This window comes from Myodes glareolus, chromosome 1, assembly GCF_982192425.1.
Source record: "Myodes glareolus chromosome 1, mMyoGla1.1, whole genome shotgun sequence".
Classification (NCBI taxonomy): domain Eukaryota; kingdom Metazoa; phylum Chordata; class Mammalia; order Rodentia; family Cricetidae; genus Myodes; species Myodes glareolus.
In genome coordinates, this window is record NC_142026.1 from 26,520,372 (window position 1) to 26,547,407 (window position 27,036).

At 43.8% G+C, this 27,036-nt stretch overlaps 1 protein-coding gene across 1 annotated transcript in view; it reads right to left on the reverse strand.

The window, feature by feature from the left end:
* Dner (delta/notch like EGF repeat containing) overlaps nt 1–27,036 on the reverse strand; it is a 297,016-nt gene that overhangs the window by 90,872 nt on the left and 179,108 nt on the right. Inside the window, exon 6 of the mRNA XM_048459360.3 lies at nt 15,727–15,880. Coding sequence (XP_048315317.3) covers nt 15,727–15,880 — 154 coding nt within the window. The remainder of the gene's footprint in view (nt 1–15,726; nt 15,881–27,036) is intronic.

Genomic DNA, 27,036 nt, shown 5'->3' on the forward strand with positions numbered 1-27,036 from the left:
AGAAAGGCAATGAAGTTGTCTCTAGAATCGTGTAAGGGGCAAAAGAGATGACTCAGTCAGAAGGGTGTTTCCCCCCCCCCCCACAAGCATGAAAACCTCCAATCAGACTTCCATTATCTACATAAATCCAGGCCCGGTAGTGTGAACCCAGAAATCCTAGGGCTGGGGAAGTAGAGACAGAAGGAGCCCTAGAGGTCTCTGGTCAGGAACTCTAGACAAACTGGTAAGCTGCAGATTCCATGAGAGATGTCTCAAAAATTAAGGTGGAAGAGATTAAAGAAGATACTCAACATTGAACTCTGTCTTCCACACACATACACAATGTTCACATGAATATAGCACCTATACAAACATGTACACGTGGGTACATCTCTCTCTCTCTCTCTCTCTCTCTCTCTCTCACACACACACACACACACACACACACATACACACACACACACACACACACACACACACACACACAATCCAATCAAGCATAGAAGGAAGCTAATTAGCTTCAACCTTAGTCAGGTTTGCAAATAATGTCAGAGCATTGAAGTGATGGCGTTTCTTAAAGCAAGCACCGTGAGTTGTGAAATCACGGCATTGGAAGACCGTGAGCTTGGAATCACATGTTGTTGCTAAGGACCAAGAGGAAGGCATGACCTGTGTGGCTGCTCAGGTTTTGTAAATCTGCAAGCTTCAGTTTATGTGGGTCAAAAACTTAAAACAGCGTAGAATAAATAATTATAATAAAGCTTTTCCTTTACTTGTAGGAGTTTTAACCCCAGAAAGACATAGATGTGGGTTATGATTTGAACGTCAAATGTCATCAGCTCGTCTGTTTGAACACTTGGTCTCTTGACAATAGGTCTGCTTGCTGTAGGAAGTTCACCACCAGAATATGACCTTGGAGTCTTTTTTTATCCCAGCTCCACTTCCTGTCTGCTTTCTGTGTCGTCTTTCACCAAGATGTAAAGAGGTGAAAAGACCCATCTAAAGTCTTCTACCACTGTAGAGGTGGAAAGGCCACCTATAGCCATGCCTTTCCTCCACGACAAACTGTACCCCTCAAACTGAGAGCCAAATAAACCCTGCCTCCCTTAAGCTGCTTCTGGTCAGGTACTTGTCATAGCCATGAGAAAAGTAACTAAACAAACCAAACACAGAAAGGACAGCGCTGGTGCTGTTCAATCTATGGTGTTACCCCTTTGGGTTTGGGTTAGGATAATCTGGAATATGGGAATGCCAAGATTACATACATACATCACAACTGAAGAGGTGTGGATGGTGTCTGAGAGAACCTATCAGACATGATTCCAATCACAATGTTAAATTGGGTAATTTTTTTTAAAAAAACTAACAAATTTTAAATTGAAATATGAGGTTGTTATATCACTTTGAGATATTAAACAGATCTCAGAAATCACTATTAAAACTTAATCCTCTCGGGGGGAATAAAAGCAAAAGAATAACTCTTTTTTAATTTTTTTAAAATCTGTGTGTGTGTCTGTCTATCTGTTCACACATATGCAACAGTGAATGGGTGGACCAGAAAATAATTTGTGGGAGTCAGTCCTCTCCTTTCCAACATGTGGGTACTGCAGATGGAACCCAGATCATCAGGTTTGACAGCAAGTGCCCTTATCCACTAATTCATTTTGCTGTCCCACAAAAGACAATTTCTGATTGTCTTCTCTGACACACTAACCATTCTAGAACATCTGAGACGACAACCCAGGTGACTCTACATGGCTATTCACTTGGTCTTTGCATTCTTTTGGGGCTACCCTGCCCAGAAATCACAAGCCGGGACCCAGTACTCTGGTCTTCCTTGACTCTTGAACGAGATGTATGTCCCTACTTGTCACTGTATCCATGTATTTATTTCTTCCTCACCTATAAGAACCTAAGAGCAGACTTTATCCCCCGAGTCCATGCTCCAGCTCTTTAAACTTGCCCTTACCAGATATGACTCTCCTTCGTTCACTTCTAAGTCCATCTATCTGATGGGCACAAGTGGGTTTGCCTTTCACATGCATTCTCAACTCAGTGAGAATCAGGACTTTGTCTTATTAATCTCTAGACCCTCGTAACTTAAAACATTTTCCAGGCACAAATAATTGCTCAAAGAATGAACCATTCCACTTAAGGTATTTCCCTAAACTCATGGCATCTTCTAACCAAGATGTCATCTTATCCTAAAGCAACGACACCCAGAAACCAGATGGATGAAGCAGGTTTTCCACTCTTCCTCCTAATGGGCACTGAAATACACACAAAGATGGGGGGGGGGGTTGTTTGCTTATTTGTTTTTGCCTTTTGTTTTTTTTAAAAAGGAAAAACAGTTATCTCACAAAATACACTGTAGTAGTTGGAATGAGAATGTCCCCTATAGGCTCATACATATTTATGATTAGTCCCCAGTTGAACTGTTGGAGGATTAGGAGGTATGGGCTTGTTGAAAGAGATGTGCTCTTGTTGGAGGAGTCGAGTCCTTGCTGGAAGAGGTGGTGGGTGCCTGGGGATGGGCTCACACCAGGCCCTGGGTCACTTTCTCTGCCTGCTGTCTGTGGATCAGAATGTAAAGCTCTCAGCTACTGTACTGCTTCAGCACCATGTCTGCCTGCTCCCGGTCATGACGGTAATGAACTAAACTATGAAACTGTAAGCAAGCCCCCAATTAAACGCTTTAAAAAAAAATGAGAGTTGCTTTGGCCACTGTGTCTCTCCACAGCAATAAAACAATGACTAAGACAAACACTACCAAAATCACCTTACTTTTACCCAGTGGTTTGCACCCCCAATTTGGGAAATTGCAATGACAAATTATCCTGCTCAGAGGCCCCTCCCCATTCGGTCCGTCGGGAATGAGCAGAAAATTAAGCTAGCTTGCTTCTGAACTTCAGCCTTGCTTCTCCAACTAAGACTTCATCCAATGGCTCCCTGCAACATGGCAAATTAACATGGCTGAAACAGCTCAGCACTGTTTTCTGCCTCAAGAGTTCAGGTTAGATTCCTCAAGGGAGCGGTTCTCAACCTGGTGGACTCTCCCCCAGGGTCAACTGGAATGCCTGGTGACACTGTTCAAAGTCCGGTCCCTAGGATGCCACTGACATCTAGTGGGTACAGAGTACAGCCAGACTCTGTAAATACGGCTGTCTCCAGCACCTGGTCCAAAATGACGCCAATGCCGAGGCTTGGAAGCCTAAGTCAGAGGGACGCTATCCTTCCAGACTGAGAGTCACTCTTTCCATCCTAACCCCTCCTTCTTCCATTGCACAGAACCGCTCCTTTCTGAACCAGAGGGACGCTATCCTTCCAGACTGAGAGTCACTCTTTCCATCCTAACCCCTCCTTCTTCCATTGCACAGAACCGCTCCTTTCTGAACCAGAGAGAGGCTGTTCAAAGCACTTGGAATAATCGGATTTCTAAGCGGACCTTCAGAGACCATTTGAAAATACACGTTTGACTCTAAAAACTGCAAGTTACTGAAGAATTTAGCATTGGGATGTTCAGAATAAAGTAATTGGTTCAAAATGGGCAGTTTGAAAAGACTGCCTAGAAATCACAGGGTTGCTTTTTTCTTTCCTTGCCATTTTTTTTAAACAGGGTTTCTCTGTGTAACAGTCCTGGCTCCCTGGCTGTCCTGGAACTCACAGAGATCCGCCTGCCTCTGCCTACTGAGTGCTGGGATTAAAGGTGTGCGCCATCGCTGCCTGGCCTATCTGCTCTTCAGAAAACATTCTTGTATGACAAAGACTAAAGAAAATAATGTGACGCAGGGACACACATGGATGGCTTCAGAGATGTGTGGGACACCCAGGGACACTCTAGCCTGGGCATCGGTGCTTTTATAGAGGTGTGAGCGTAAGTAACGTTAGGTGAGTCATCAAGCATTTGACAGGAAATGTGCCCTGGCAGAGAGCCTGCTCACAGCAGAAATACCAGGGGCATTTAATGAAAGCATCAGACTATAAATCATTCACCAGGTGTCTTAGTTAGGGTTTCTATTGCTGTGAAGAGACACCATTACCACAGAAACTCTTTTAAAGGACACCATTTAATGGGATGGCTTGCCTAAGTTCAGCGATTCTGTTCATTGTCATCATGGTGGGACGTGGCAGTATGCAGGCAGACATGGTGCTAGAGAAGGAGCTGAGAGTCCTGCAACTTGCAGGAAGTGGTCTGTGTGTTACACTGAGCAAACCCTGAGCAAAGGAGACCTCAAAGCTCACCCCCACAGTGACACACTTCCTCCAACAAGGCTATGCCTACTCCACCAAGGCCACACCTACTCCACCAAGGCCACACCTCCTAGTAGTGCCACTCCCTTTGGTGGGGAGAGGCCTTTTCTTTCAAACTACCATGATATGTAATTTAATTTAATTTAATATATCTTTGGAAAACTTGATTTTAAACTATTTTATATTTTGGTATAAAATGCGTCTTAAAATTTAGTGGCATATGGAAAAAGAATGACTTTTCCCATCCAGTGTTAGAAGGACTGAGATAAAACTAGAGCTGAACAGCATCTTTTAACCCCTGACAATATAACAAAATCTACCTTCCCTACCCACCTGTCCTCTTAACTAACTACACTACCTGACCCTTCAAATAGAAATCTTTCAGAGGTCAAGAATGAATCCCATACACGTAAGAAAAGTTACCTATATGAGCCAGACTATTTCAAAAGCAATTTATCAGTTATATCTGATAAAAAAGAACATCTGATATATCAGATATAAAACATTCCCCACCCTTCCCAGCACAATTGTTTGTACGTAAAACATTTATTGCATGATTCTTCGACCAAAACAAAAAGTATTCCCCTCTCTGCGTTAGCTCGGGGAGGGAGAATCTAATTGTTTCTTTGGAGCTCTGTTCCAAAAGCTTCCAAAGTGGGAATCAAAGTGAGAGCTATTTTTAGCGCAGCCAGCCTTTTTGTAATCTAGGCTGTGCAGTGGAGCGAAGCTGTTGGCCTTGAACGGAAAACCTCATGCCACCAAGAGAGCCCACCAGCTTCAGATCTTACCCTCTGGGGTCTGAGCAGCTGGGGTCAGAGTCTCAGCTGTAGCAGCTGAGATGACATGCAGCGCCTAATACCCGGACACTGAACAGTAGGTAGATAGCAGGAATCTGTGTGCCATCGAGCTATGCCATCCTGGTGCGTGCAGTCTCAATGTGGGAAGGCAGGAATTATTCAGGAATAAGAGAGAGAAAGATGGGCGGGCAGGAGAAAAACCACACATTTCTAGATAAATGTAAACCTAAGTTAAAAACCAAAGGGAAAGACAGAAAGATATAGATGGCTCACAAAAGACAAACTAGTAACATAAAAGTAAAATGGGAATGTGTGCTATGAATAAAAGCATGAAAGAAAGCTTGGCATTCATGAGAAATGAAAGAAATCTTAGTCTCAAGGTTTAAAAGAAAGCAAATACATCCAATACCCAACTACGCAGGAAGTAGAGAGAGCGGGAAGGATATGGTCAGGGAAACCAAAGGTTCACGGTGGTAGGCTGAGTGGGTTCATCCAAATCTTGATGACAATCATGCGCACCATGGCCAAAATGAGGATACAGATACCTAGGCCTCAGATCATTGAGTGAGAGCAACTCTAAGCAGCAGGTACAATGTCTATTGAATGTACCTTTAAATCCGCAGCAGCTTGCACTGTGCCTAGGCACCAGTGTATCGTAAGTGGCTCTGTGCTTTGTGAATGAAGGAAGGGTTTGTGGATTTCAAGAGTGCAGTGGATTTCAATGTGCCAACCTATCATCCTTTGAGCTCCAGTTCTTCACAGGCCATTTAAAACAGTGGTTCTCAAAGTGTGGCCAGCCTTAGCATCACCTGGGAACATCTGGTCAATGCGCATGAGCAATCCTTCATTTGCCCAGGCAGAAATTACAGGCAGGCCCAGAGACCTAAGCCTAAGGAACCATTAAGAGATGGTTCAGCCAGTAAACCACTTGCTGAGCAAGTGTGAAGAATTCAGATTCTCCAGGACCCATAAAGCCAGATGAGGTGGTACTTGTCTATAATCCTGTGTTCCTGCTGTGAGATGGGATGTGAAGATGGGAGAATTTCCAGAAGCTCAAGAACCAACAAGTCATGTATATACAGTGGCTAACACCAAGACACTCTGCCTCAAACAAGGTGGAAGGTGAGTGATGACACCCGAGATGTCCTCTGATCTCCACACATCCCATGACAAATGCATGCACACACACACACATGCACACACAACAAGGTCCACAGACATACATACAGCACTTTCAAAACATAAATGTAAAAATTAAAAAAACAAAAGGAATCACTCTAGATTACTCTGACATGATGTATCTACTAAAGAGGGAAGTGATCGGCAAACATTCTTTTAATATAAAATATTAGTGTTGTTCATTTAAAATGTGTGTATATAATTCAGATTATTGAAGGGAAAATAAAAAACAAAGTGTAACAGGTCTCCAGACCATGGCACAAATGATGCCATGGTGGAAATGCCGTTCGGGCCTTGGAACCCAGGACATAGGCAGCAACACCTGCCAAAGGAGAGCAAAGACCTAATCCACAAAAGTCCATAGCTCTGGGAAAGTCCCTAAATGTACTAAGCTTGCTTTTTGGCTTCTGAAGTTCTATGTTGACAGAGGTTTCTGTCCCGCAGCCAATCAGTCCCAAAGAAACACACAGAGGTCTACATTAATTATAAACTGATTGGCCTATTAGCTCAGGCTTCTTAACTGACTCTTATATCTTAAATTAGTCCATAATTCTTGTCTGTGCTAGTGACTTGGTACCTTTTATCAGTGAGACAGTCTCATCTTGCTTCCTCTGCATCTGAGTGACGACTACAGACTGAGCCTTTCCTCTCCCCAGAATTCTCCTATTCTGGTTGCCCCACTTATACTTCCTGCCTTGGCTATAGGCCAATCAGCATTTCATTAAACCAATAGAAGTAACAAATTTTTACAGGGTACAGGACCATTGTCCCACAGCGCTTCTGCTTCTGACTAACTGTTCTTACTGAGGTATGTTAACCCAGGATGTGCTGTGAGTTTTTTTCTTGTTGTTTTATTTGTTTTGTGTCTAAAGGCTCACTCTGAGGAAGACTTGGAACTGCACGTGGATCCTGAACACCCAGGGTAGTCACTGGCCAGCTAACAAAGATTTTCTACACAGAAGGAACCTATGTCTGAGTTGTAGCATGAATAATCAAAAACCCAGAGACAGATATTGGGGTTCAAGCTGAAGATCAGAAAAGCAAAGCAACTAGCCACTGGCTCTTACCTCTACCTCAGGCCGAAATGGCGCTCCTGACTCCAGGAATTCTTAGAATGAGACTGAGCTGAGACCTGTCTCCTCCCATTTTATATTTCTCTCTAGGGCTGGGATTAAAGGCATGCACTACCACCGCCTGACCTCTATAGCTAACTAGTGTGGCTGCTGAGATTAAAGGTGTGTGCCACCGCTGTCTGGCCTGTAAGGCTGACTAGTGTGGCTGCTTTGCTTTCTAATCTTCAGACAACCTTTTTTTTTATTAAAACACAAATAATATATCACGAAACTGGTATATTTATATCCTTCTGGTGGATACCTCTGGCCTAGATAGTCAAGAACCATAAAGGCTCCCTTAAACCAAGCTCAGGATGGAGAGATGAAGAAAGGAATTCTTTCTTCACCTTTCTTTTGTATCAATATCCAAGGCCAGAGAAAGGGGTGTCTTATATGGGCCACCCATCCTGGGCCTATGTGTGTGTGTGTGTATGTGTGTGTGTGTATGCATGCACACGTGTGTGTGTATGCATGCACACGTGTGTGTATGCATGCACACGTATACATGAGCATATGTGTGCATACAAACATATGTGTATATCTGTGTGGGGGTGTATGTTGTACACATATATATGTAGGTGTGTTGCATGTCCATTTGAACTGGTACCAACATGGAATATACAGATATATAAACATGAATATGTGTATACATATATTTGTGTATGCATGCTGTATTCTTATTCAGTTTAATGGGTAAGTAAACTTGAGATCAGAGGACTAAGTAGAGTTTAGTGATGACCGTGGAACTCAAAGATAGCTGACTATAAACCCCATGTTCTCAATCATCATGTGTCCTTTCTATTACTTTCATAAAACCTGTTTTAGAAGTCCATGAGGATCAACAGACCCTCTTTGAGGCAGGGGTAGTATGCAGCCTGGCTCTCCTACCTTAGGAGAGGAGCGAGAAGGTCCTGAGTGTTGCCCGTTGTCTAATACAGGAAACACAGAGAAATGAAGTCTAAGTTCCGGCTGAAGGAAGCAGTGTCAGGGCTCTGTGCAGAGCTACAGGCTTTGCATTTGATTTGGCAAGAGATGTGGCAGCAGGCACTTTTGAATGCTGACTGTATACCAGGCACATAGCTGTCTGAGCATGCCACTGGAATCCACTGACTACCAACCTTCAACTCTACTTTAGATAGAGACATAGTGCGAACAAAGTTTTATTTCAATACCCAAGGTCATGAAAACAACATCACCTGGGCTCTGGGTCTGCCCTTCTCAGTCTAGGGCACTCTTCAGCCCCAGATCTGGGCTTCCCAAGTCTCCCCAGCAATAGCGAACAAAGCAAGGTGGAATGCAGGGAGGCAGAGGCTTCTCACCATTGCTCAGGCAGCAGATGACAGCAGCTTGAGTCAGGACTGTAGTTGTGGAAAAGGAAGAAAGAGTCAGATAGGGAATCATCGTAAATAAGGTGAATTGGTGAGTGTCCAGGGATAAATGATAGAAAGGCAGAACTGTCAAGATCCAGCATCCAGCCTGAGCAATGAGAGAGACAGTGGCGGCAGCCGCGAGCAGATGAATCAATGCCAAGTCCAATAATGCTGCCAGAGCCGAGGTGAGAGGCCAGCCTGGAAGGAGGGTCTGGAAGTCATCCCTGCGGTGACAGCTCCAAATGAGAAATTGCTAGCAAAGGCCCAGGAGAATGGCTAAAACAAGAAGGGGGGTGAGATCTTGTGCAAACTCAGGAGAACAGACACAGAACGGCTCTGCAAACCACACAAAGAATGCTTCTAAAGAGATGAGCGCTGCAGGCAGAGTGAGGATTAAGAAGGAGATGTCACTGACGGTTGACCTTGGAGAAGCAGCTCCATGATGTGATGTGGGCAAGCAGGTGATTTCATTTAGGAAATCACCAAGTGGATCAATGTGTACCAGTGACAAGGAGAGAGGGGAGGAGAAAGAAAGAAGACGGGGAATTAGAGATCAAGAGAAAGACAGGAGGGAGCAAAGCTAAACACAGAGAAGCAGGGATGGTTTGCAGCATTCTTAGCAGTGTAAGGGGGCAGGTTTCAACAGAGAACTGGGAGCCTAGCAGATAAGAAGCAGGAGAGATGAAGAGGGACATGGAATACAGTAGAGAAGAGGAATGGAACCAAAATGGAAGATGAGATGGTGCAGGAAGACTGAGAAAGAACACAGCAGTATTTTCCAGAGTAGCCTGCAGTCATAAGGGCAGGAGTGGATGACCAAAACATGGTGTGTCTACTCAGGAGCAATTGACTGGGGCATTATGAAGAAAGTGGTACCCATCTACATCATGTCATGGATGAGCCATGGAAGCATTGTACTCAATGGAAAAGGCTTTTTATAAACAATAGCTATCATGTAACTGAATTTTTATGAGCAGTCTAAAGTAGGCAAGTCAATGAGGCAGAAAGTTGCCTAAGGCTAGAGGTTGGGGGAGTAGGAGAATCAGTTGATGAATGCATATTTTGAGGTGATGAAATGTCCTAAAATTTATTGTAATAATAATTACCCTGTGGAGGCCCAAAAATGTGAGCCTATTTTTACCTTGTCTGATGGTCAAGAGAGTTTAGAGGTTGCTAAAAATTGTTGACAACAACCAGGGCTACACATCCTGACCCAGGATGTGGTTACTTGGGTCTTTTGACATTAAGATGGCCCATACAGGTAGATCCACTCCACATATGCAGGCATAATTCTGCTCCTTCTTTTGTAATAGGAGGTTATCTGGGGAGTGGCTGCCTTCAGGATTCTTGGTCTAGTTGTGGGTTCACTGCCTAAACAACAGAATGCTAATGACTTGATGTCTCAGAGTGTTGAAGCAATAAACTGTGCAAGTTGTCCTTTGTATCACATTAAAAAAAAAGTCTTTTGTTGCCTTTTCCCCCCTTTTGTATTGGGGTATAAAAATGTATGGAAAATTAAACATATTTCAGTGTTCACTGGAACTTCCTCCCAATACTATCCTATGTTTCTGTTTCATTATTTTTACTCACATCTTTGCATTCTTTACTTACTTTTTGGATTCCCAGGCCCCTACCCTGGCAAGGAGTATTTTTGTCTAGGTTGCTCCCCAGTATTACCCAATCCTGAATATACTTTTTTAAAAAAAGCACCTATTATATATTTCAATAGTATATGGATGGTATCTCAATAAGCTGGTATTTTTTAAAAAATGAAGACATTTACAATTTCTCACTGCAATCATATTTCCTATCCAACTTGCCACAAAGTATCATCGGCTCTGCCCTCAAATAATCCCCAGGCAAAGCCTCCCACCAGGTCTACAGGTAGCAGGCCAGCTGTGCTCATGGCCCGGATGAGTTGCCTGGGTGACCAATAGTCTCCTAGCCATCTTCCTAGAGTACCTATTGGTGTTCCTTCTTTCCTCAATTCCAGACTGATCTTTCCAAGAGGGGCATCACATAGCCCCCTGCAGTTGGCCACGAAAGGCTTCCATCATCTTTGGGATAAGATCCTTGCCCGTCCCTGTGAGCGGGCGCAGCTTCTGTCTGAGATCCACACTTTGCCCCTAACTCTCTTACGCTCTCCACTCCTGCTCCACACACACTCCATGAACACTACCTTTGTGCTGTCTTAGTCCACTCGGGCTGCTGGAGCAAAGTGCTTGACACTGGGGAACCAGTAAACGCCAACAGCACCATGCTGGCAGAGCTAGAGGCTAAGAAAAAAAATCCAGGTACCAGCAGATTTGATATCGAGTCCAGGTCCTCTTCCTCATAAACGATGCTTTCTATTGTCCTCACATGGCAGAAAGGACGGCAGGGGCCTCTTCTATAAGAGCAGCAACTCCACTCCTGAGTGTTTCGCACCTGTGACCCATCACCTCCAACGTTCCCCTTCCAATACCATCTTCTTGGTGGTTCCATTTCAACATATCAGCTTTGAGAGCACAGACACTGAAACCATAGCCTATGAGTAGACCTAACATTTTCCCCACTGATATCTACACTGTCCACAAGCTCATTTCACTGGGGTCTCTTATCACAATCGCAGAAAGGCATTCCCCGTAGTAGGCATACCCTACTCTTTCTCTTTGCTTTACCTCTCCATTAACCCCCTCACACCCTGTTTCTTTCTGTTGACCACATACATATACACACATGCACAAATATACACATATGCACACATACAGACACCACAGTACACACATGCATACATGTGGTTTAGGCATCTCCACCCCTAAACTGTGACCTCTGTGTGTACAAGGACTCGAGCACTTGTATTCAAACAATTCAGAGAAAACCTGGCATGTAATAAGCATTTGATAAATAATTATTGGATGAATGAATGATCTTTGACTCATCCTTTATTTTAAAGATAAAGAAACCTGCCAGGGCTTTAAGGAAGGTTAGGGGCGGGTCACATAACCAGTAAATCAGAAAAGCCAGCTTCTAGCTAGTGCCATCTCTGGGCCTGAGAAGAGACAGTGCCACTGGGGGTGATGCATTCGTACTGACAAGAACCACAAGGACCTTCTATTATGCACAGAGTGAATGAAAAACTGAAGAGTCACTGGTATGCTGAGAGAAGCTCCCCAACTCAGAGATGGGCACGGAATGATGGAGCTGCGTCTGTTTTTCCCATAGGCCTTAGAACCTTGAATGTGTCCTTCGGTCTCCAGACTTCACAAATAGAGGAATGGTCTGAATCCCATCTAGTGTAAAACACCGAAACAGCCCACCTCTAAGCACAGTGCCAGAGTGCACTCACACACTTGGACTATGTGTCAGGACTCACCGTCGATGCTGGGACTTGTTCCCAAGTGGAGAGGGACCAACCCCACAGGCACTGACCCTCTGGTCACCAATGTTTCCAAGGTAACAGATGGGCCCACGTGCTACACATGCCTCAGCAATGATGAGTTCTTAAAAATAGCCTAAAATCACCGATTAGTCAGAACAATGTGGCGCTTGGAGGCATTATGGAAATCCTCTGCAAAAGACTAATAAAATTTTGGCAGTGGCAGTTGTGAATTCGCATCACAGCTATTCTTTTCAGAGAAAGGAAAAGAGATGGCTCCTTTGAGGAAAAATTATATTCTTGATGTTAGAAGGCTTTAATAAAATAATCCTGGTTCAAACAGTTAAATTTTATTTTAGTCATATATTTCCTGTGTGTTACCAAAGCACCCGGTTTGACAAGATGGAGAGAGTCATGTGTGTTCCTTCCTGCCCAAACCCAGGCAGGCTCAAAACCCCAAAGAGAGCTAATTTTATCAATTCAAATCAGAAGGCCCACATGGGGACCAGGCAATGGGAGATTACCAAGAACTTAGACAAAGCCTGATTTAATTCCTTTCAAATTCACAACCTCCTGTTGGAGTCTCCCGCAGCAGCTGAGGTCTTTGATAATCTTCTTTCTGAAATATTGCCAGTTTCAAGAGAAATCGCCACTACACTTGGTAATAACATCTTCCTTGTAATACAAATCTTAACAACGATCCAGAATTCATCTTACATTATTCAGAAGCGTACATGACTTTTCTGAAAAGTCATGATTTGCTTACAAGACATTGTTTTAAAAACCAAATGAAAACCAAACAAAGACAAGAGTTTGTTATTGAATCAAGTCAAATTCTAATCCGCTATATTCATAATCTCTAGATTACCCATGAATCAAAAAGAAAGAAATCTGGCTGACTGTACAAGGCCTGCATAAAACCCAGCGAGGCAGGATTCTGTGCAGATGGGCGAGGACACCCCCCTGACTGAGCTGTTGGCAGTTGGTAGCGGCTGGAGAGGGAGAACCATTTGTTTTATGGAGGGTCTGGCCACTGGTAGGTCCCTGCTCCCATATGGATGGTCCCGCATGTGCGCACACATGGTCGGCACTAACTGGAGTAGTGGGAGATTCCACAGAACCATTGTACCTGCCATGAATTCAGAGTGATGGCATCTGGGCTTTGGGGTTACCTTTTGGACGAAGTCAGAGATGCTGTCTGATGTTTCTGGAACAGCTTTTCCCTAAAGGGTTCACAGGCTTCGCATAACTTAGTGCCCAGACAGACCTGGCAAACCAGGAAGTCTGAGAATTGCTTAGGTAGCAGTTCCTTCAGACAACTCCTAGATCAGATAAGAGGTTTTGGTATGCAGAAACTTTGTTGTATAACAACAAAGAGACTCCAGCTAAGCTGCTAGGCCTTCAGTTCCCCAACAGCTGATCTCCCTGCTGCTAGCAAAGGCTGGGATACATCCTGCAGGGCCGCTCTTTCTTCTACCAACACCATCAAACCTGACGTACTCAACTATTTATTTAAAAATCATAAAAGGACATGAAAAGTTGAGAGGGGCATGTGAAGAAAGATCCCAGGGGAAGTTGGGGGAGGGGGGGCAGTGGGCTAAATGGGAGATAGATACAATTCTATTTCATTATATGCATATATGAAATTCTCAAAAAGAAAACGAAACTTTAAATAGTGTGTGTATGTGCGTATGTGTCACTCTATAGTTGTTTTAAAATCCCACTAAGCAAAGCAAGCTTCCACGGGATGAGTTTCCCACAGGTGGACAGCTTCAAGCAGGCAACACATCTCCGCAAAGAGCCAAAAGCATCTAGAGCCTGGAAGCAAGGAGATCATTCCTCTCATGTTGAAACCTGTTTAATCTCTGAGCAATGGGCAATGACACCTACATGTAAACATGATCTCCCTTGGAAATTTGGGGGTGGGAGGCAAGATATGCTATTCAGAAAATAGTGCGACTGCCTTATTAAAAATCAAGACATTCAAACAGCCTACAGCCATTGATAAGAACGGTACTACGAAATAGCTTTTATTTTAATAGACTAAATAAAATATGATCAGGAACAAGAACACAGTATCTTAAGTAAGGCAGAAAATGTATTAACTATAAAAGCAAAGTCTATCTACCACAGCCTAATAACAAAGGACTCAAACAGCCACACAATCATGACCCTAAGTAAGGCCTTCTTCTTGAGCTCTCCCTTTCGGCATGTGTATTACAACAAGGAAAACCAAATTGTTTCAGGAGGTAGAATAGAGGATACTTGGATGTAAAAACAGTGTAGAAATAGAAGGTAAGGGGCACCTAGAATAACATGTAGAAGACTGGCTGGAAGACAGGAAGATGAGCTGTGAAGACCTGGGGCCACTGAGTTCACTTTCGGGGTGCCTGAGCTTAAAGTGGCCTGGAACATTCAAACGGAGATGCCAAAGTTGCATTCAGATGAGTGGGCTGGAGAAGAAGCTAACTCAGACATACAAATGTAGGAGGCATATGGCTCAAGGAGTGACATTGGTCCATGTCCACCGCCATGAAAGGATGCATGTGATCAACTTGGAAAGAGCCTGAAAGCACAAGCTATAGGATAAATGGTATACAACGGTCTGCTAGAAATGTGTATTTAGAAAAATAGTATCATGTGACCTGTCTCTCTCTCACACACACACAGGATTTGACAAATTTTTAACTGATTTTTTTTTTAAGACAGGGTTTCTCTGTGTATCTCTGGATGTCCTGGAACTTGCTCTGTAGACCAGACTGACTTCGAACTCACAGAGATCCACCTGCTTCTGCCTCTGCCTCCCTAAGTGCTTGGATCAAAGGCATGTGCCACTACTGTCCAGCTTATTGGCTGATTCTTAAGATTTGATGAAGTTCAGATGAGAATAAGTAAGAACTCCATTTCCAGATTATAAACTTCTGCACTGTCAGGTTGTGTTTCGTACAGTGGGTAACTAATCTCGACGGCTCCCATTTCTCCATCCCCGCTCTGCCTCACCCCAAGTGCCCCCACAGTAGTAGAAACTGGCAACAGAATGAGATGTGAAGGAGAAACGTGACTTGAAGTGTTCACATGGCAAGAGAGAAATTTAATATTCTCTCAGTTTCACAACAGTTTCGAGATGCTCAGATACTTAGAGAATTCCAAGTCTCGTGTTTCATTCAAGAAAGCCCATATTAACCAAGTCGTGCCCTGTGATGGAGAACAGCCTACTGGGGGCTCAGGATGAGGTTCGCACGTGAAAAAAGCAAACGATCATAAATAGGATGCTTGGTGCCTGTGTGCACTTGTGTGGTTCATCCTGGATTTTTCTTAAGTGACTTACCATAATCACCTAGAGTAATACCACCCACTTCCAAACAAAACTTGTGTAATTGTTTTCTGAAACATATGGTCTGCTACTTGACAAAGAATATTATTTTCCTGAACACACACACACACACACACAAAAAACTAATAGACTGCATCCTAACATCCTAACATCTGAAAGCAAGTCAGGGGATGTGTTTGGCCTGTGTGCACTTTCTTCTTCCAGTCCTTAAGTATATACAGACTGATAAGTTCAAATGAGAACCTTTTGTCCAGCAGCTGAACAAAGTACTGTTTGCCCGCCCATAACTGATGTGCGTACACTCTCCAGAGAGACATCTGCTGGCTCATGGCTAAGTAAACCTTACCAGGAAGGCAAAGGCAAGTGAAATTGCTTCCATCCTGCTTCTCATTTGCATCAATACAGCTCGCCTCGTTCTGGCAGGGTTTCCTCTGGCAGGCATCAAATTCTTCACAGAATGTGCCAATGTACTCGTCCTCGCAGGTGCAGGAGAATGTTGCCTAAGACACAAAAATAGAGTATGTAATACCTGAATACAATACTCTAAAACACATGCTTTGGACGACATTGAAGGTTTTAAGGTCCTGTGTCCTTTTATAAAGCTGTCAATGTTGAGTGATTTCATCACCCAACTCTATGTCATAATCCGGGTAAGTTGCGTTATGTGAAAAATAGTATGTGGCTGTTTGCAGTTTAATTTTGGCATTTATTTTTATAGCTTATTCATATTTATCCCAACTACTCTCAATCTTCCGAAAATAGAAATAGAAAGAACAACTTGTTTTAAACTGAAAATGAAGTTTCGCTGACCCGTAGGAATGGCAGCTTTGTCACAGTATACAGTCTTCAATCATCCAAATTAGGAACCATGCTAACCAGCTCGAATCCTCAGCATGCATGATGCTCACAACCCAAATGCTACCACGTGGCCTACTTGGCCCATCTTTCCAGTGCACCAAGCAGACTCACTGAATCACTTTATAAATTGATCTCAAATAGTCCCTGGGAGCAAGGGAATGTATAAAGAATCCGATTCAAGAAGTATTACATTTCATTGTTGTAATCACATGACCTTAATACAGTACAATTCAAACATCAGACTCAAAGAAACGACTTTGACTTGAAGCTTTATTTTTGAAGTAGCTGAAAAGCCCAAGCCCATCTGGACCTCCCTAAGTCCCTACTTCTGAAAACGTCATGCCTTTTAGACAGGGCCCAGAGGACCAAAACTGGGTCAACTTGAAAGCCTCCTCCCTGAGGACCAGCTTTCATGGTGCCAGAGATGCCACACAAGCTTGCAAAGAAGGGAGGCACCCAACAGGCCCAGTCACAGTTATGATGCCTATAACCCACGACAACCACCCGTATAGCACAGCACCCTAAGGGTACAATAGAGGCATGTGTGCCTCCACACTGACCAACAGCTCTCTAATTGAACTTAAGACTGTTCAACGAGAGGGAATCATGCTTGGTACTAAAAACCTTGCCAGCCACCTAAGGAAGTCACAGATCTTGAAGGAGAACCTACAATCCCCACCGTGTTACTAAACCAGCATAATCCCTAACTACATTCTAAATATTTATCATTATAGCCTCAGGTAAGTATATTTCTCACCCCTCACCAAGGACACTTCTCTTTGCAACAGACAGAGGCCATTACAGAAAACTACAACCATTGTCATGCAGAGTTGCAGAGCCCAGTAACTATAAATATATCTACAATATGACTCTTGACTAGAAGGCTCAGGGATCTCAGGGATCATTACAGGAAAAGGAATGGGAAGATTATGAGAGCCAGAGGAACAGGAAATTTGCTGTGAGATCGTGTCTCCTAGAAATGTCAGACAAGCTACACCCATGAAGTGCCATCAACATGACGTCCTAAAGATGATCTGGATAAGGATGACACCAGTTGACAAAGAACTCTAGGCAACCAAGGAATGCTGGGAGTGTGGGGATACAAAAGGGTTTAGGAGGGCTTGGGGTGGAAGGGAAGGGAAATGGAGACTGCACCTCCCTACAGGGCTGAGTAAAGTACAGATTTGGCTCCAATATGCAAAACAGTAGAGATCATGATGAAGACAAGGAGGCGAGAGAAGACGACTAGTGAACGCCGAGGCAGAAAGCACGGAAGAGGCAAAGCTAATGGACGTCTCTGGTGAAACTGTTGTTCTTTTGGACACAGCAGGACTGTTGCACACACAAGCTCACAGCAGTTGTGACTGTGTGCACAAGACGGGCACAAATCAAGTCAGCCAAAATCTCTGCCTGGATGGAGGAGACGCCCATGAAGTCCCACCCCTAGCTGAGGAGCTGTTGGCAACTGACGGCTGCTGGCAGAGGGGAAGAGGTTTCTTCAAGGGTAAGACCCCAGGAAGGCTGCAGGAGGTGCTCCTACACCTGTGTGCACACAGGCAGCGTTAAGTAGGCTGCATGCTTTACAAAAAAAAAAAAAAAAAAAAAAAAACCAGAGAGCAGATTAAGTTGGGAGAGAAAAACAGTAGGGGAAAACTGGAGGAGAGAAGGGTCGCTTGATAAAAATGTATTATATGCCATGTATGAAATTATCAAATAATAAAAAATTGAAAAATTAAGTTTGCCTTTATAATATGGAGATTTGCTAGCACTAAAGTCCTTGGGTCTGTAAGGATGGTAATGCCTGTAAAAAAGTCGAAAAAAATTACCAAGAGTAATGAGTTTAAGAAATGTATGACTACTGTCTTCCAGAGTGGCAACATGGAAGACTACATAGCCCTCAAAACTTACCCAGAGTTCAATTCATCTGTATTTGCCTTCCTATTATGTCATGTCCTGCCTTTATTACAGTCAACGAATAAAGCTACTTAGTTAAAATACTTTTAAAAAAAATCTGGAAAAAAAAAGCACATTTCTTGGCTCTCTCCTCAAGTCCTGAACCTGGATAGGTACTCTTGGGGAGGGGCAAAGAGATGAGGGTGGGCAGAGTGTTAGTGTGCTGCAGGTGCACAGGTGTGCAAGTGAGTGTGTAAGGGTACGCATGTACGTGTGGAGGCAACACCTTGGGAAGAGGACCTGTGGAGGCCACACCATACCTTGGGGAAGGTGGGGGATCTGTGGAGGCCCTGCCTTGGGAGTAGCTTCTCAGGCCCTGTGCATTACTTCAAAAGACAGGATCTTTCACTGGCCTGGAACTCACCAAAAAGGTGAGGCTGACTTCCCGACAAGCCCCAGGGTTCTGCCTGCCTCCACTTTCCCAGCACTGGGATCACAAGTGAGCACCACCATGCCTATGGGTTCTGGGGATCAGATTCAGGTCTTCCCACTGGTATTCGCTCTAGTGACTGGGCCATCCCACAGCCCTGTGGGGGGCCTTCTACCATCACTCTTCCAAAGCCCTGCCTGCAATCTCTGTGCCCCACCCTCTCTTCCTATCCCTTACCCCAGGTACCTGCCCTAGTTATTGTTTTGTAGTTCTTGTTTGAGATATGATCTTGTAAAAAAAAAAAAACAAACAAACAAAAACAAAAACAAAAAAAAACAAAAAACTGGCCTTAAATTCTTAACTCTCCTGCCTCAGCCCGACGAGTGCTGTTATTACTGGTCTACCACTGCACTGACAGGTTTTCTGTGTCAACTTGACACATGCCAGAGTCATCAGAGGAAAGAGCCGCTGCTGAAGAAAGGCCTTAATGAGATCCAGCTGTAAGGCGGTTTCTCATTTAGTGGTTAATGGGGGCAGGTCCAGCTCATAGTGGGTGGTGCCATCCCTGGGCAGGTGGTCCTGGGTTCTACAAGAAGGTGCAGTGAGCAAGTCAGGAAGCAAGCCAGTAAGCAGCTCCCCTCCATGGCCTCTGCATCAGCTCCTGCCTCCAGGATCCTGCTCTATTTGAGTTCCTGTCTTGCCTCCTTCAGTGATGAACAACAACGCTGAAGGGTAAGCCAAATAAACCCCATCCTTCCCAACTTGCTCTTTGGTCCTGGTGTTCCACCACAGCAATAGAAACCCTAACTATGACAACCACTAATCTTAGAGAGAGAAGTTCAGGACCTCCACCCCATACCCATCAGCACAACCCATGCCTTTCTTCCCCCCGAAAGAAGACAGAGTTGTCCATACCTCTCTTTAATATACTTCACCTCGCAATCCAGTTTAATCATTGCCATACATTTCTTGAAAATACTTCTATACATTTAGATTTCTTAGTAGGTGGCATCAGAGCTTCCTTGTTCCATTCTCCTGATGCCCATTGTTTTCCCTAGCGATCATGCCTGACATAAAATGCTAGGATTTTGTGACCAGTCATCACACTGGCCTTTCAGCATGAGCCAGTTTTGACTTGAGTCTCAAGGCTTTCTGAACAACACAAAACAGAACAAAAATTGTATCTATTACAAGTAATGGTGTCACCCTTCTCTGGGACTCAGTCACATCAGCAGCTGGTTTATTTTGGTCACAATGATGTCTTTAGAATTTATCCCATTGTTGGGATGCCGTAATGACTGTTGAATTGTATCAGTGCCATTTGAGGTTCTATATAGATTATTATTGCTATCATTTGTGTCCTGTTATTATATAAATTGGACGCCCAGGTTTCCTAGCATTGACTCATCTTTATGTTCCTGGAACACCCACTGAAGTCATTCTGCAAAATGGCTTTCATTTGGCGTTGGTTCTATTCATAGTTATACTTCTAGAGTCTTCTATTCCTGCCCTCCTGCCTGCATCAGACTCGCTTTCTAAGAATGCCTATCCCTTGCACAGGAGATGATGTTTTACACCATAGAAGGGTGCCCTTCCCAACAAGTGGCTGAACCGAGGAGCGGCAGTAGGTCCTCAGCTTCAGCAGACCAAACAAGAGGCCAGAAGAACAATGACAAAAAAAAAAAAAACAAAAAAACACAACCTTGAATATGATCAAAGTGCCAAGGCTTATATGATTTCTTTCTGCTACGGGGAACAGGATGAGTTCCTGTTTTGACCTTCGCAATCAACTCTCCTTCAGTTCAAGGACGTGGTCTTCCTTAGACCCAGCACAGCTGGAGCCAAAGCAGCAGGCTTTCTTCTGTGGAAGCTGTGTTGCCTGCCCTGGGTTTCTAGTGCTTCTCAGCTCTTCCTGCTGAACAGACACACCCACCTCCAGAACTCTAGCAAGTGTCTCTGGGCTTAGCCAGTGTCCCATGATGCTGGCTTTCCTCTTGGTTGTGTTTGCATAGATGACTGTGGCTAGCTGAAGCTACATGAGGACTGTTAGCAATGAGATTTTTAAATAGGAAACTCCCTTCTCTAGAACTATATGCTGAGAAAAATCTTCTCTTTGCTCAAATGCAAAACAGAATAAACATTCAATATTTGCAAGAGTTGTGTCTGGAGCCCTTTGTAGACAGGGAAATTTGTGGCCACCTTTGGAATCTATAATAGATACTGTGCACACCCCCAACACAGACAAGCCTGTGGTGGTATAGATTGCCAAAGGCCATTGGTAAAGGCAGCTGTCACCTAGAATTTGCTTGGTTTGTATCAGACATTCTATGCTACAGATAAATCTCATTGGTTAACTGAGAGATGCGATTTGCACTCAACTTACCCAGCGAGTACCATGAGAAACATCTTGATGGTAAACATAAATTATTAAGACACCCACATCAAATACTACCGAGTTGGCTTTTATTGGAATTTAAAGCTAAAACAGAGGCGTAGGCTTTAGTTTGCTTCGCTTTAGGCAGAGCCCTGAAAGAAGTGACAAGAGACTGCTAACGCCACTGCTTTTTTGACAAAGCAAAACTCTGAATGGATTTTAATTTTGGTTGATGAGTAAGGAAGGAAATTAACAGATGTTTAAATATCCATGAACATGAAACATTTTTGGTTTAATCTTTGCATCTTCTGCAGCACACACCAGTAAAGTCCAAGTTTGTGCAAGAACAATGAACCCATAATATTAAAAGGTTTAGTTTGAGGGGAGCGGGAGCTCAGGGACCCACACCCTCAGTGCTGAACTGCTCGTTCGTGACAGAGTTTACGGAAGGGGGCGGCGGTTGTTTTTCGTTGTGCTCTTACTCCATCAGGTTCCAATCCAGTGGCCACACACATGGGCCTGCTTAAGCCAAGTGGGTTACAAAACCAAACCAAAAGTCACAAATCTGGAAAGGGGACTTGTAGGAAAAGAAGTTGATAGGGTTGAGAGGGACATAATGGAGAGGAGCAGTCAGAGTGTATGACATGCATGTGTAAAATTACCAAAGAACAAACTCAGTTGGTAAAGGAGGTTGCTCTATTGTTTCAAGACTGTTGACTTAAAAGAAATTGCAAATATTCATGCTAGGAGAAGCTATGTTGGTATAGCTTTATGGAAAACTACTCTTTAATCATTGAAAGCTCCTTGAGAAAGTTCATGTGCTACCCATAATTTCTCCAATCTGGGCTCGGTTAATGCTGCCAGCCTAAGAGACAAAGCAGATGTCTTTGAAGTTAGTAGCTCGCCTAAATTGCTGAAAGATGCTCCCCTGTCAAAATATTGTTCGTGTATAGGTAAATGTAATTTTGAAGTAATATGAAAGGTGTCATTCAGAGATTAATTTTCAAACTGAGGATAGAATATCAATTTTCCTCCACAGCTTGAAGTCACATATTCTATTTGTATATAAATGAATTTTTCTCAGAGGCTTACACGGAAGAGTTCCAGGTTAAAGGAATGTTCAATAATACATGTATTCACGCACCCACCCATTCAATAGCTCATTGAGAACCGACTTCATACCAAGAACTGTCTGAGGGTTCTAAAGAGCAGGGTTTTGAGAAAGATGTTCTGGCATAGCAACAACTGGAGACAGACGCTGACTCCGTGAAGATGAGCGGGGTGTACAGGGAAAGGTTGTCTGAGGAAAGACACCCAGGTAAAGTCAGCTGGCAATGGAAAGACCTCCAGGAGAACTTGCCTAGGATATTGGGCTGCAGAGGCGGCTCAGAGGTTAAGAGCACTGGCTACTCTTCCAGAGGTCCTAAGTTCAATTCCCAGCAACCACATGGTGGCTCACACCCATCTGTAATGAGATCTGGCGCCCTCCTCTGGCCTGCAGGCCTACATACAAACAGAACACTGTATACTTAATTAATAAATAAATAAATAAATAGATAGATAAATAAATAAATATTTTTTTAAGAACAGAACATTTAAGAAAGATCCAGAGGTCAAAGTGGACAGATTAGAGCAAGTGGCAGAGAGTAGTTAGCCACGGAAAAATACACATAATCAGATATGAAATCATACAGAACAGTGATTCTCTAGGAACTATTTACCCCACAGGACATGTTTATCAATATCTGGACAGATACCCGAGGACCTTCTATTAGCATCTAATGAATGGAGTTTGGAGATGCTGCTAAGCATTGCACAGTGCACCCTAAGAAATGTTTCAGCCACAAATGCTGATGGTGTCGATTTGGGAATCACTGATACAGACAACCTTATAATCTGTCCTCTGGCACAAAATATACTTGGGAAGGATGTGCCAAATGAGACCCAAGAAGATATTGGCACAAATGTTCCTGGGTACTGTGTTATCTTGTCTCTTTACTATAACTTTCTTTATCTACATAATAACCAACCCTGAAACAAACGGTCCTACGGCCTCATTAGAACAGAATCTGGAGAGCCACTTAGGAACATTTTGTTAACTTCTTCAATTTAAATATAATGATGTCAGTCTTAGGTGGTTTTCCAAACATGTGTAGTATCTTTATTCCACACTATAAAATGACTCGTTCTTTCTAGATCATTTAAAAAGAAAGGCTGCCTCGCACTTATTCGCTAATCACACTCATTCAGCAAACATACTTTTTGCTCACCATGTGTCATGATGCTGTGTGTTCTAGAGAAATGGTGAAGGGCAGAACAAAATTATGGCTGCTTGCACAGCCTATATTACAATGTAAGAAATGGACACATTGCTCGGAAGGTGAGAGCTTAGAGTGACAACAGATACACCCTGCCACACAGTGCTAGGGAATATGGATCAATATGAGAAGACCGGGAAGGTAGTGGAGTAGGGATCGCCTTTGACCACATTCAATGACTAATAGAGAGGACGAATGTCTTAAGGAATTAGACAGGTATAGAATTTAGCTGAGCATGGTGGTTCATGCCTATGATTTTAGTAGACAAAGGCAGGAGGATTAGCACGAGTTTGAGGCTAGCCTGGGCTACAGTGTGAAACCCCATCTCACAGAAACAAAAGGTCAGGTGGCACACTCCTGTAAACCCAGCACTTGGGAGGTAGAGGCAAGAGGATCAGGAGTTCAAAGTCATCCGTGACTACGTAACAGAAACTCTGTCTCCAAATAAGAAAGAAAGAACAAAAGAAAAGAAAGGAATGGAGGGAACAAGGGAGGGATGGAAGGAGGGACGGAGGGAAGGAAGGAAGGTCCTTCTTCAATACGCTCAGGGTTTTTCAATAATCTTAAATCAAGTTGGCCAGCAGAGCCCAAACCCTGGCTGTATTTTCTTGTTCCCCTGGAAAACTGTTCCCACTGAGTTCCTACTTCATTTACATCATCAATTAAGCATAAGAAGTACCCGTAAGAAACATCCAGACAGTTGAATTTGCCCCTGAGGATGCAGTCAAGAACAGCATAAGCATCTGCCTTATACCATGTGAAGCACCACAAGCAAGTCGTACCCAAAGAAGCTGACTCGTGTTCCAGGGAAACTCACTCATGCTGTGAGTCCCAACAATGACATGCTTTTCCTATCAACAGTGCAAACAACATGAGCACCCAGCTTTCCCTTTTGAGCTAGCTACGCTAAGTCATTTGAACTACACAGGGCTCTGCAGCCTACATGACTATTTGCTCCTTCTAACTCAGCTCTTGCCACCTGACTTATGGAGGCCTCTATTCTGGCCTAGGTTGGTATTTTTTTTCTTTCCAGTATTATATAACACTGATAACATTGTATAATATAGAGCTTAATATATGAGTGAATTTGGGCTCTCCAACACGACACGCAAGGCCCCAGCCAACTTTGAATCTCTCCTCCTTTGTCTTTTTCACATCTTCAGAAAATCTCACAGACCAAAGTGGACAGACAAGCCAGCCCCAAAATAACTGTTCTAAGCAACTGTATTTCTCGCTTTCAAAAGCAGAACTTGGGACTAAAGAGATGGCTCAGTAGCAATGATCACTGACTGCTCTTCCAGAGGACCTCGGTTCAATTTCTAGCACCCATGTGGTGGCTAACAATGGTTGCTAACTCCAGTTCCAGGGGATTCAGTGCCCTCATCTAGCATCCTCAGGTATCAGATCCACATATGATACATGAAGGCAAACACATAGAATAAAAATAAATAGTTAAAAATAAAAATATGAAAGGACCAAATTCTATGTTACCTTCTCCATAAGAAAGGTACATGGAAAACACACTTGGTTTTGATGTCCCCCGTGACATCGGTGTGAACACAGAAACACCAGCTGCCTAGATAATGAGTTCCATTGTTGGTGAACTGTGCTTACACAGAACTAGCTCATTAATCTGCTCTGTATCTGTCAGGTGGGGATTGCCAGATCCGTGTTAGAAAATGCAAACAGACTCAACAGATAAATCAAATCCATGACTTAAAATGTCCCAGTGGGCAAGGACGCGGTCAAAGTTTAAACTCATAGTGTTGGTCTCTAAGTCATTTGCCTCTCATAGCCATTCGCTGTAAAACTCAGCACAGCCTCGGGCACCGCCCTAGGAGACACCCTCCGTCGGTACTCTGAAATAACCCGAGCCAGTGGCAGCATGCCAGTGCCTGCTCTGGGTTTCTGTGTTCCTACCCCCTCCTTTCCTGGCAGGCTACCTCCCTTCACCTGCAGGAGACTGCCCTTTCAGTTCATTTCCTCAAGCTTCTTCACGTTCTTGAGAATATCACATCCATCCCAGTGTCAATGTCTTCCTGTTGGTTCAAAATATCGCTCGTCTATCAAGGGCCTAAGTTCACGTGAGCGAACTTGGGGGACTGTTATGGCTGAATAGGAAGAGTTCCCTCAAAAATGCCTGGATGGGGAAAGACCTGGCCCCCGGTGAAAGCAATTGGAGCATGAGGGTTTGCCCTTCATCAGTGGGCAGACGCACTTGTGAATCCATAATTTGGTATTGTTATTAAGAGGCAGTGGCGGCTAGAGATGGGTCCCGGTGAGCTAGGAAACGGGTTAGTGGGAGCACATCCTGGTCTCTCTTCTCTCTCTCTCCTCTCTGTCCTCTTTCTCCAGTTCCTATCAGGTGAGAAGCTTTCTCCCCTCGTGTCCTTCCCTTGGGAAGCTTCTGATTTGCCACAGGCCTAGGGGTGAGGTAACTGTACAGCCATGGGCTCTGAAACTATAAGTCAAAATAAATTCTTCCTCCTTTAAAAGTTTCTCTCTATATTTGTCATGGAAATAAGGAGTCTGACTTATATGGAGAGCCTTATTTATTCTTTGCCAAAAAAACAGGTACTTAAATCTAAGATGGCGGTTATACTGAATGTTGGAGTTTCATTAAATTAAAATAAATAAAGCAGATACTGCAGGAGGATTCTACACAAGATCAGGATCCTCTCTCTCTCCTTCTTTATCTCTCTCGCATAGGTATATATACGTGTGTGTGTGTGTGTATACATATATATATATATATAAATATATATATATATATATAAAATCTCTGACACATCCACTGGTTCGTATGGACCACTGGTCCATACAAAGGACCTAACTGCAACAAGGATTTGATAGAGCATCCTGCATCCTGAACCAAGGTCCCTGTGCCTGGGAAAATGCAGCAAAGATGCTTCAGCACATTCCTGCTTCAACGAACTCTCCCATCCAACACAGATTTACAGGAGAGACCAGCTGGATTCCAAAGGACATCGGGGTTATTCACAGTTCAGCATATGAATGTTGGAAAGGTCAAAACCTGTCTACCGGGTTGATGATTGGTGGAGCCAAGCAATGCAAACACAGCACTGAACCAGACTGCTCTGTGCTTTCATATACGCTGAAACTTTCCATAATAAAATGTGCTGTTCTTCTTTTGGGAGCCTGGCTATGAACCAAGAAAGAAAATATCCACTTCAGCACTGTGTCCAGCTCGCCCCTGAGGAACCAGCTGTTGCTAGTGTTGGGGGACAGTGTTGGGGGAGCATCCTGGACAAGTCTCACTCCAGAGATTTATTTCACGTCCTTGTGTGAGCTGGGCTCGCCCTCAGGGAGTGACATATTTTCCCCTTGTAGACATGGATCAAGAAACAGAGCACATTTCCATCCAAGCAGCCCAGCATGCCCGAAGAGAGGGGTCAGCCAAAGGAAGGTGGCGGCAGGCGTGGCCATCGCTCGACTTCCCGAGCAGCCAGGGGTCATGAATGGGGCACACCCAGCCTGAGCCTCAGCTGGAAGAGAAGAGTTCCAATCTGCAATGGCTGAGAGTAGGCTTTCTGAAGACTTCAGTATGCTAACTGCAGCACTGAGGAGTATTGTCTGGAATTTTCTTGCTCCTAGCATCTGGAGGCGTTCCAGGAACCACTGTCTATAAAGATGATTCCAGGAATGAGGGCTTTCAGCATATCTGTTTGCAGAGATGTTGGGTCATAAGCTTTAGGTTAGAAGGTGGGGAGACACGACTAGCTTCTGTCACTCATAAAACCACACAGCAGGAGCCAGATTCCA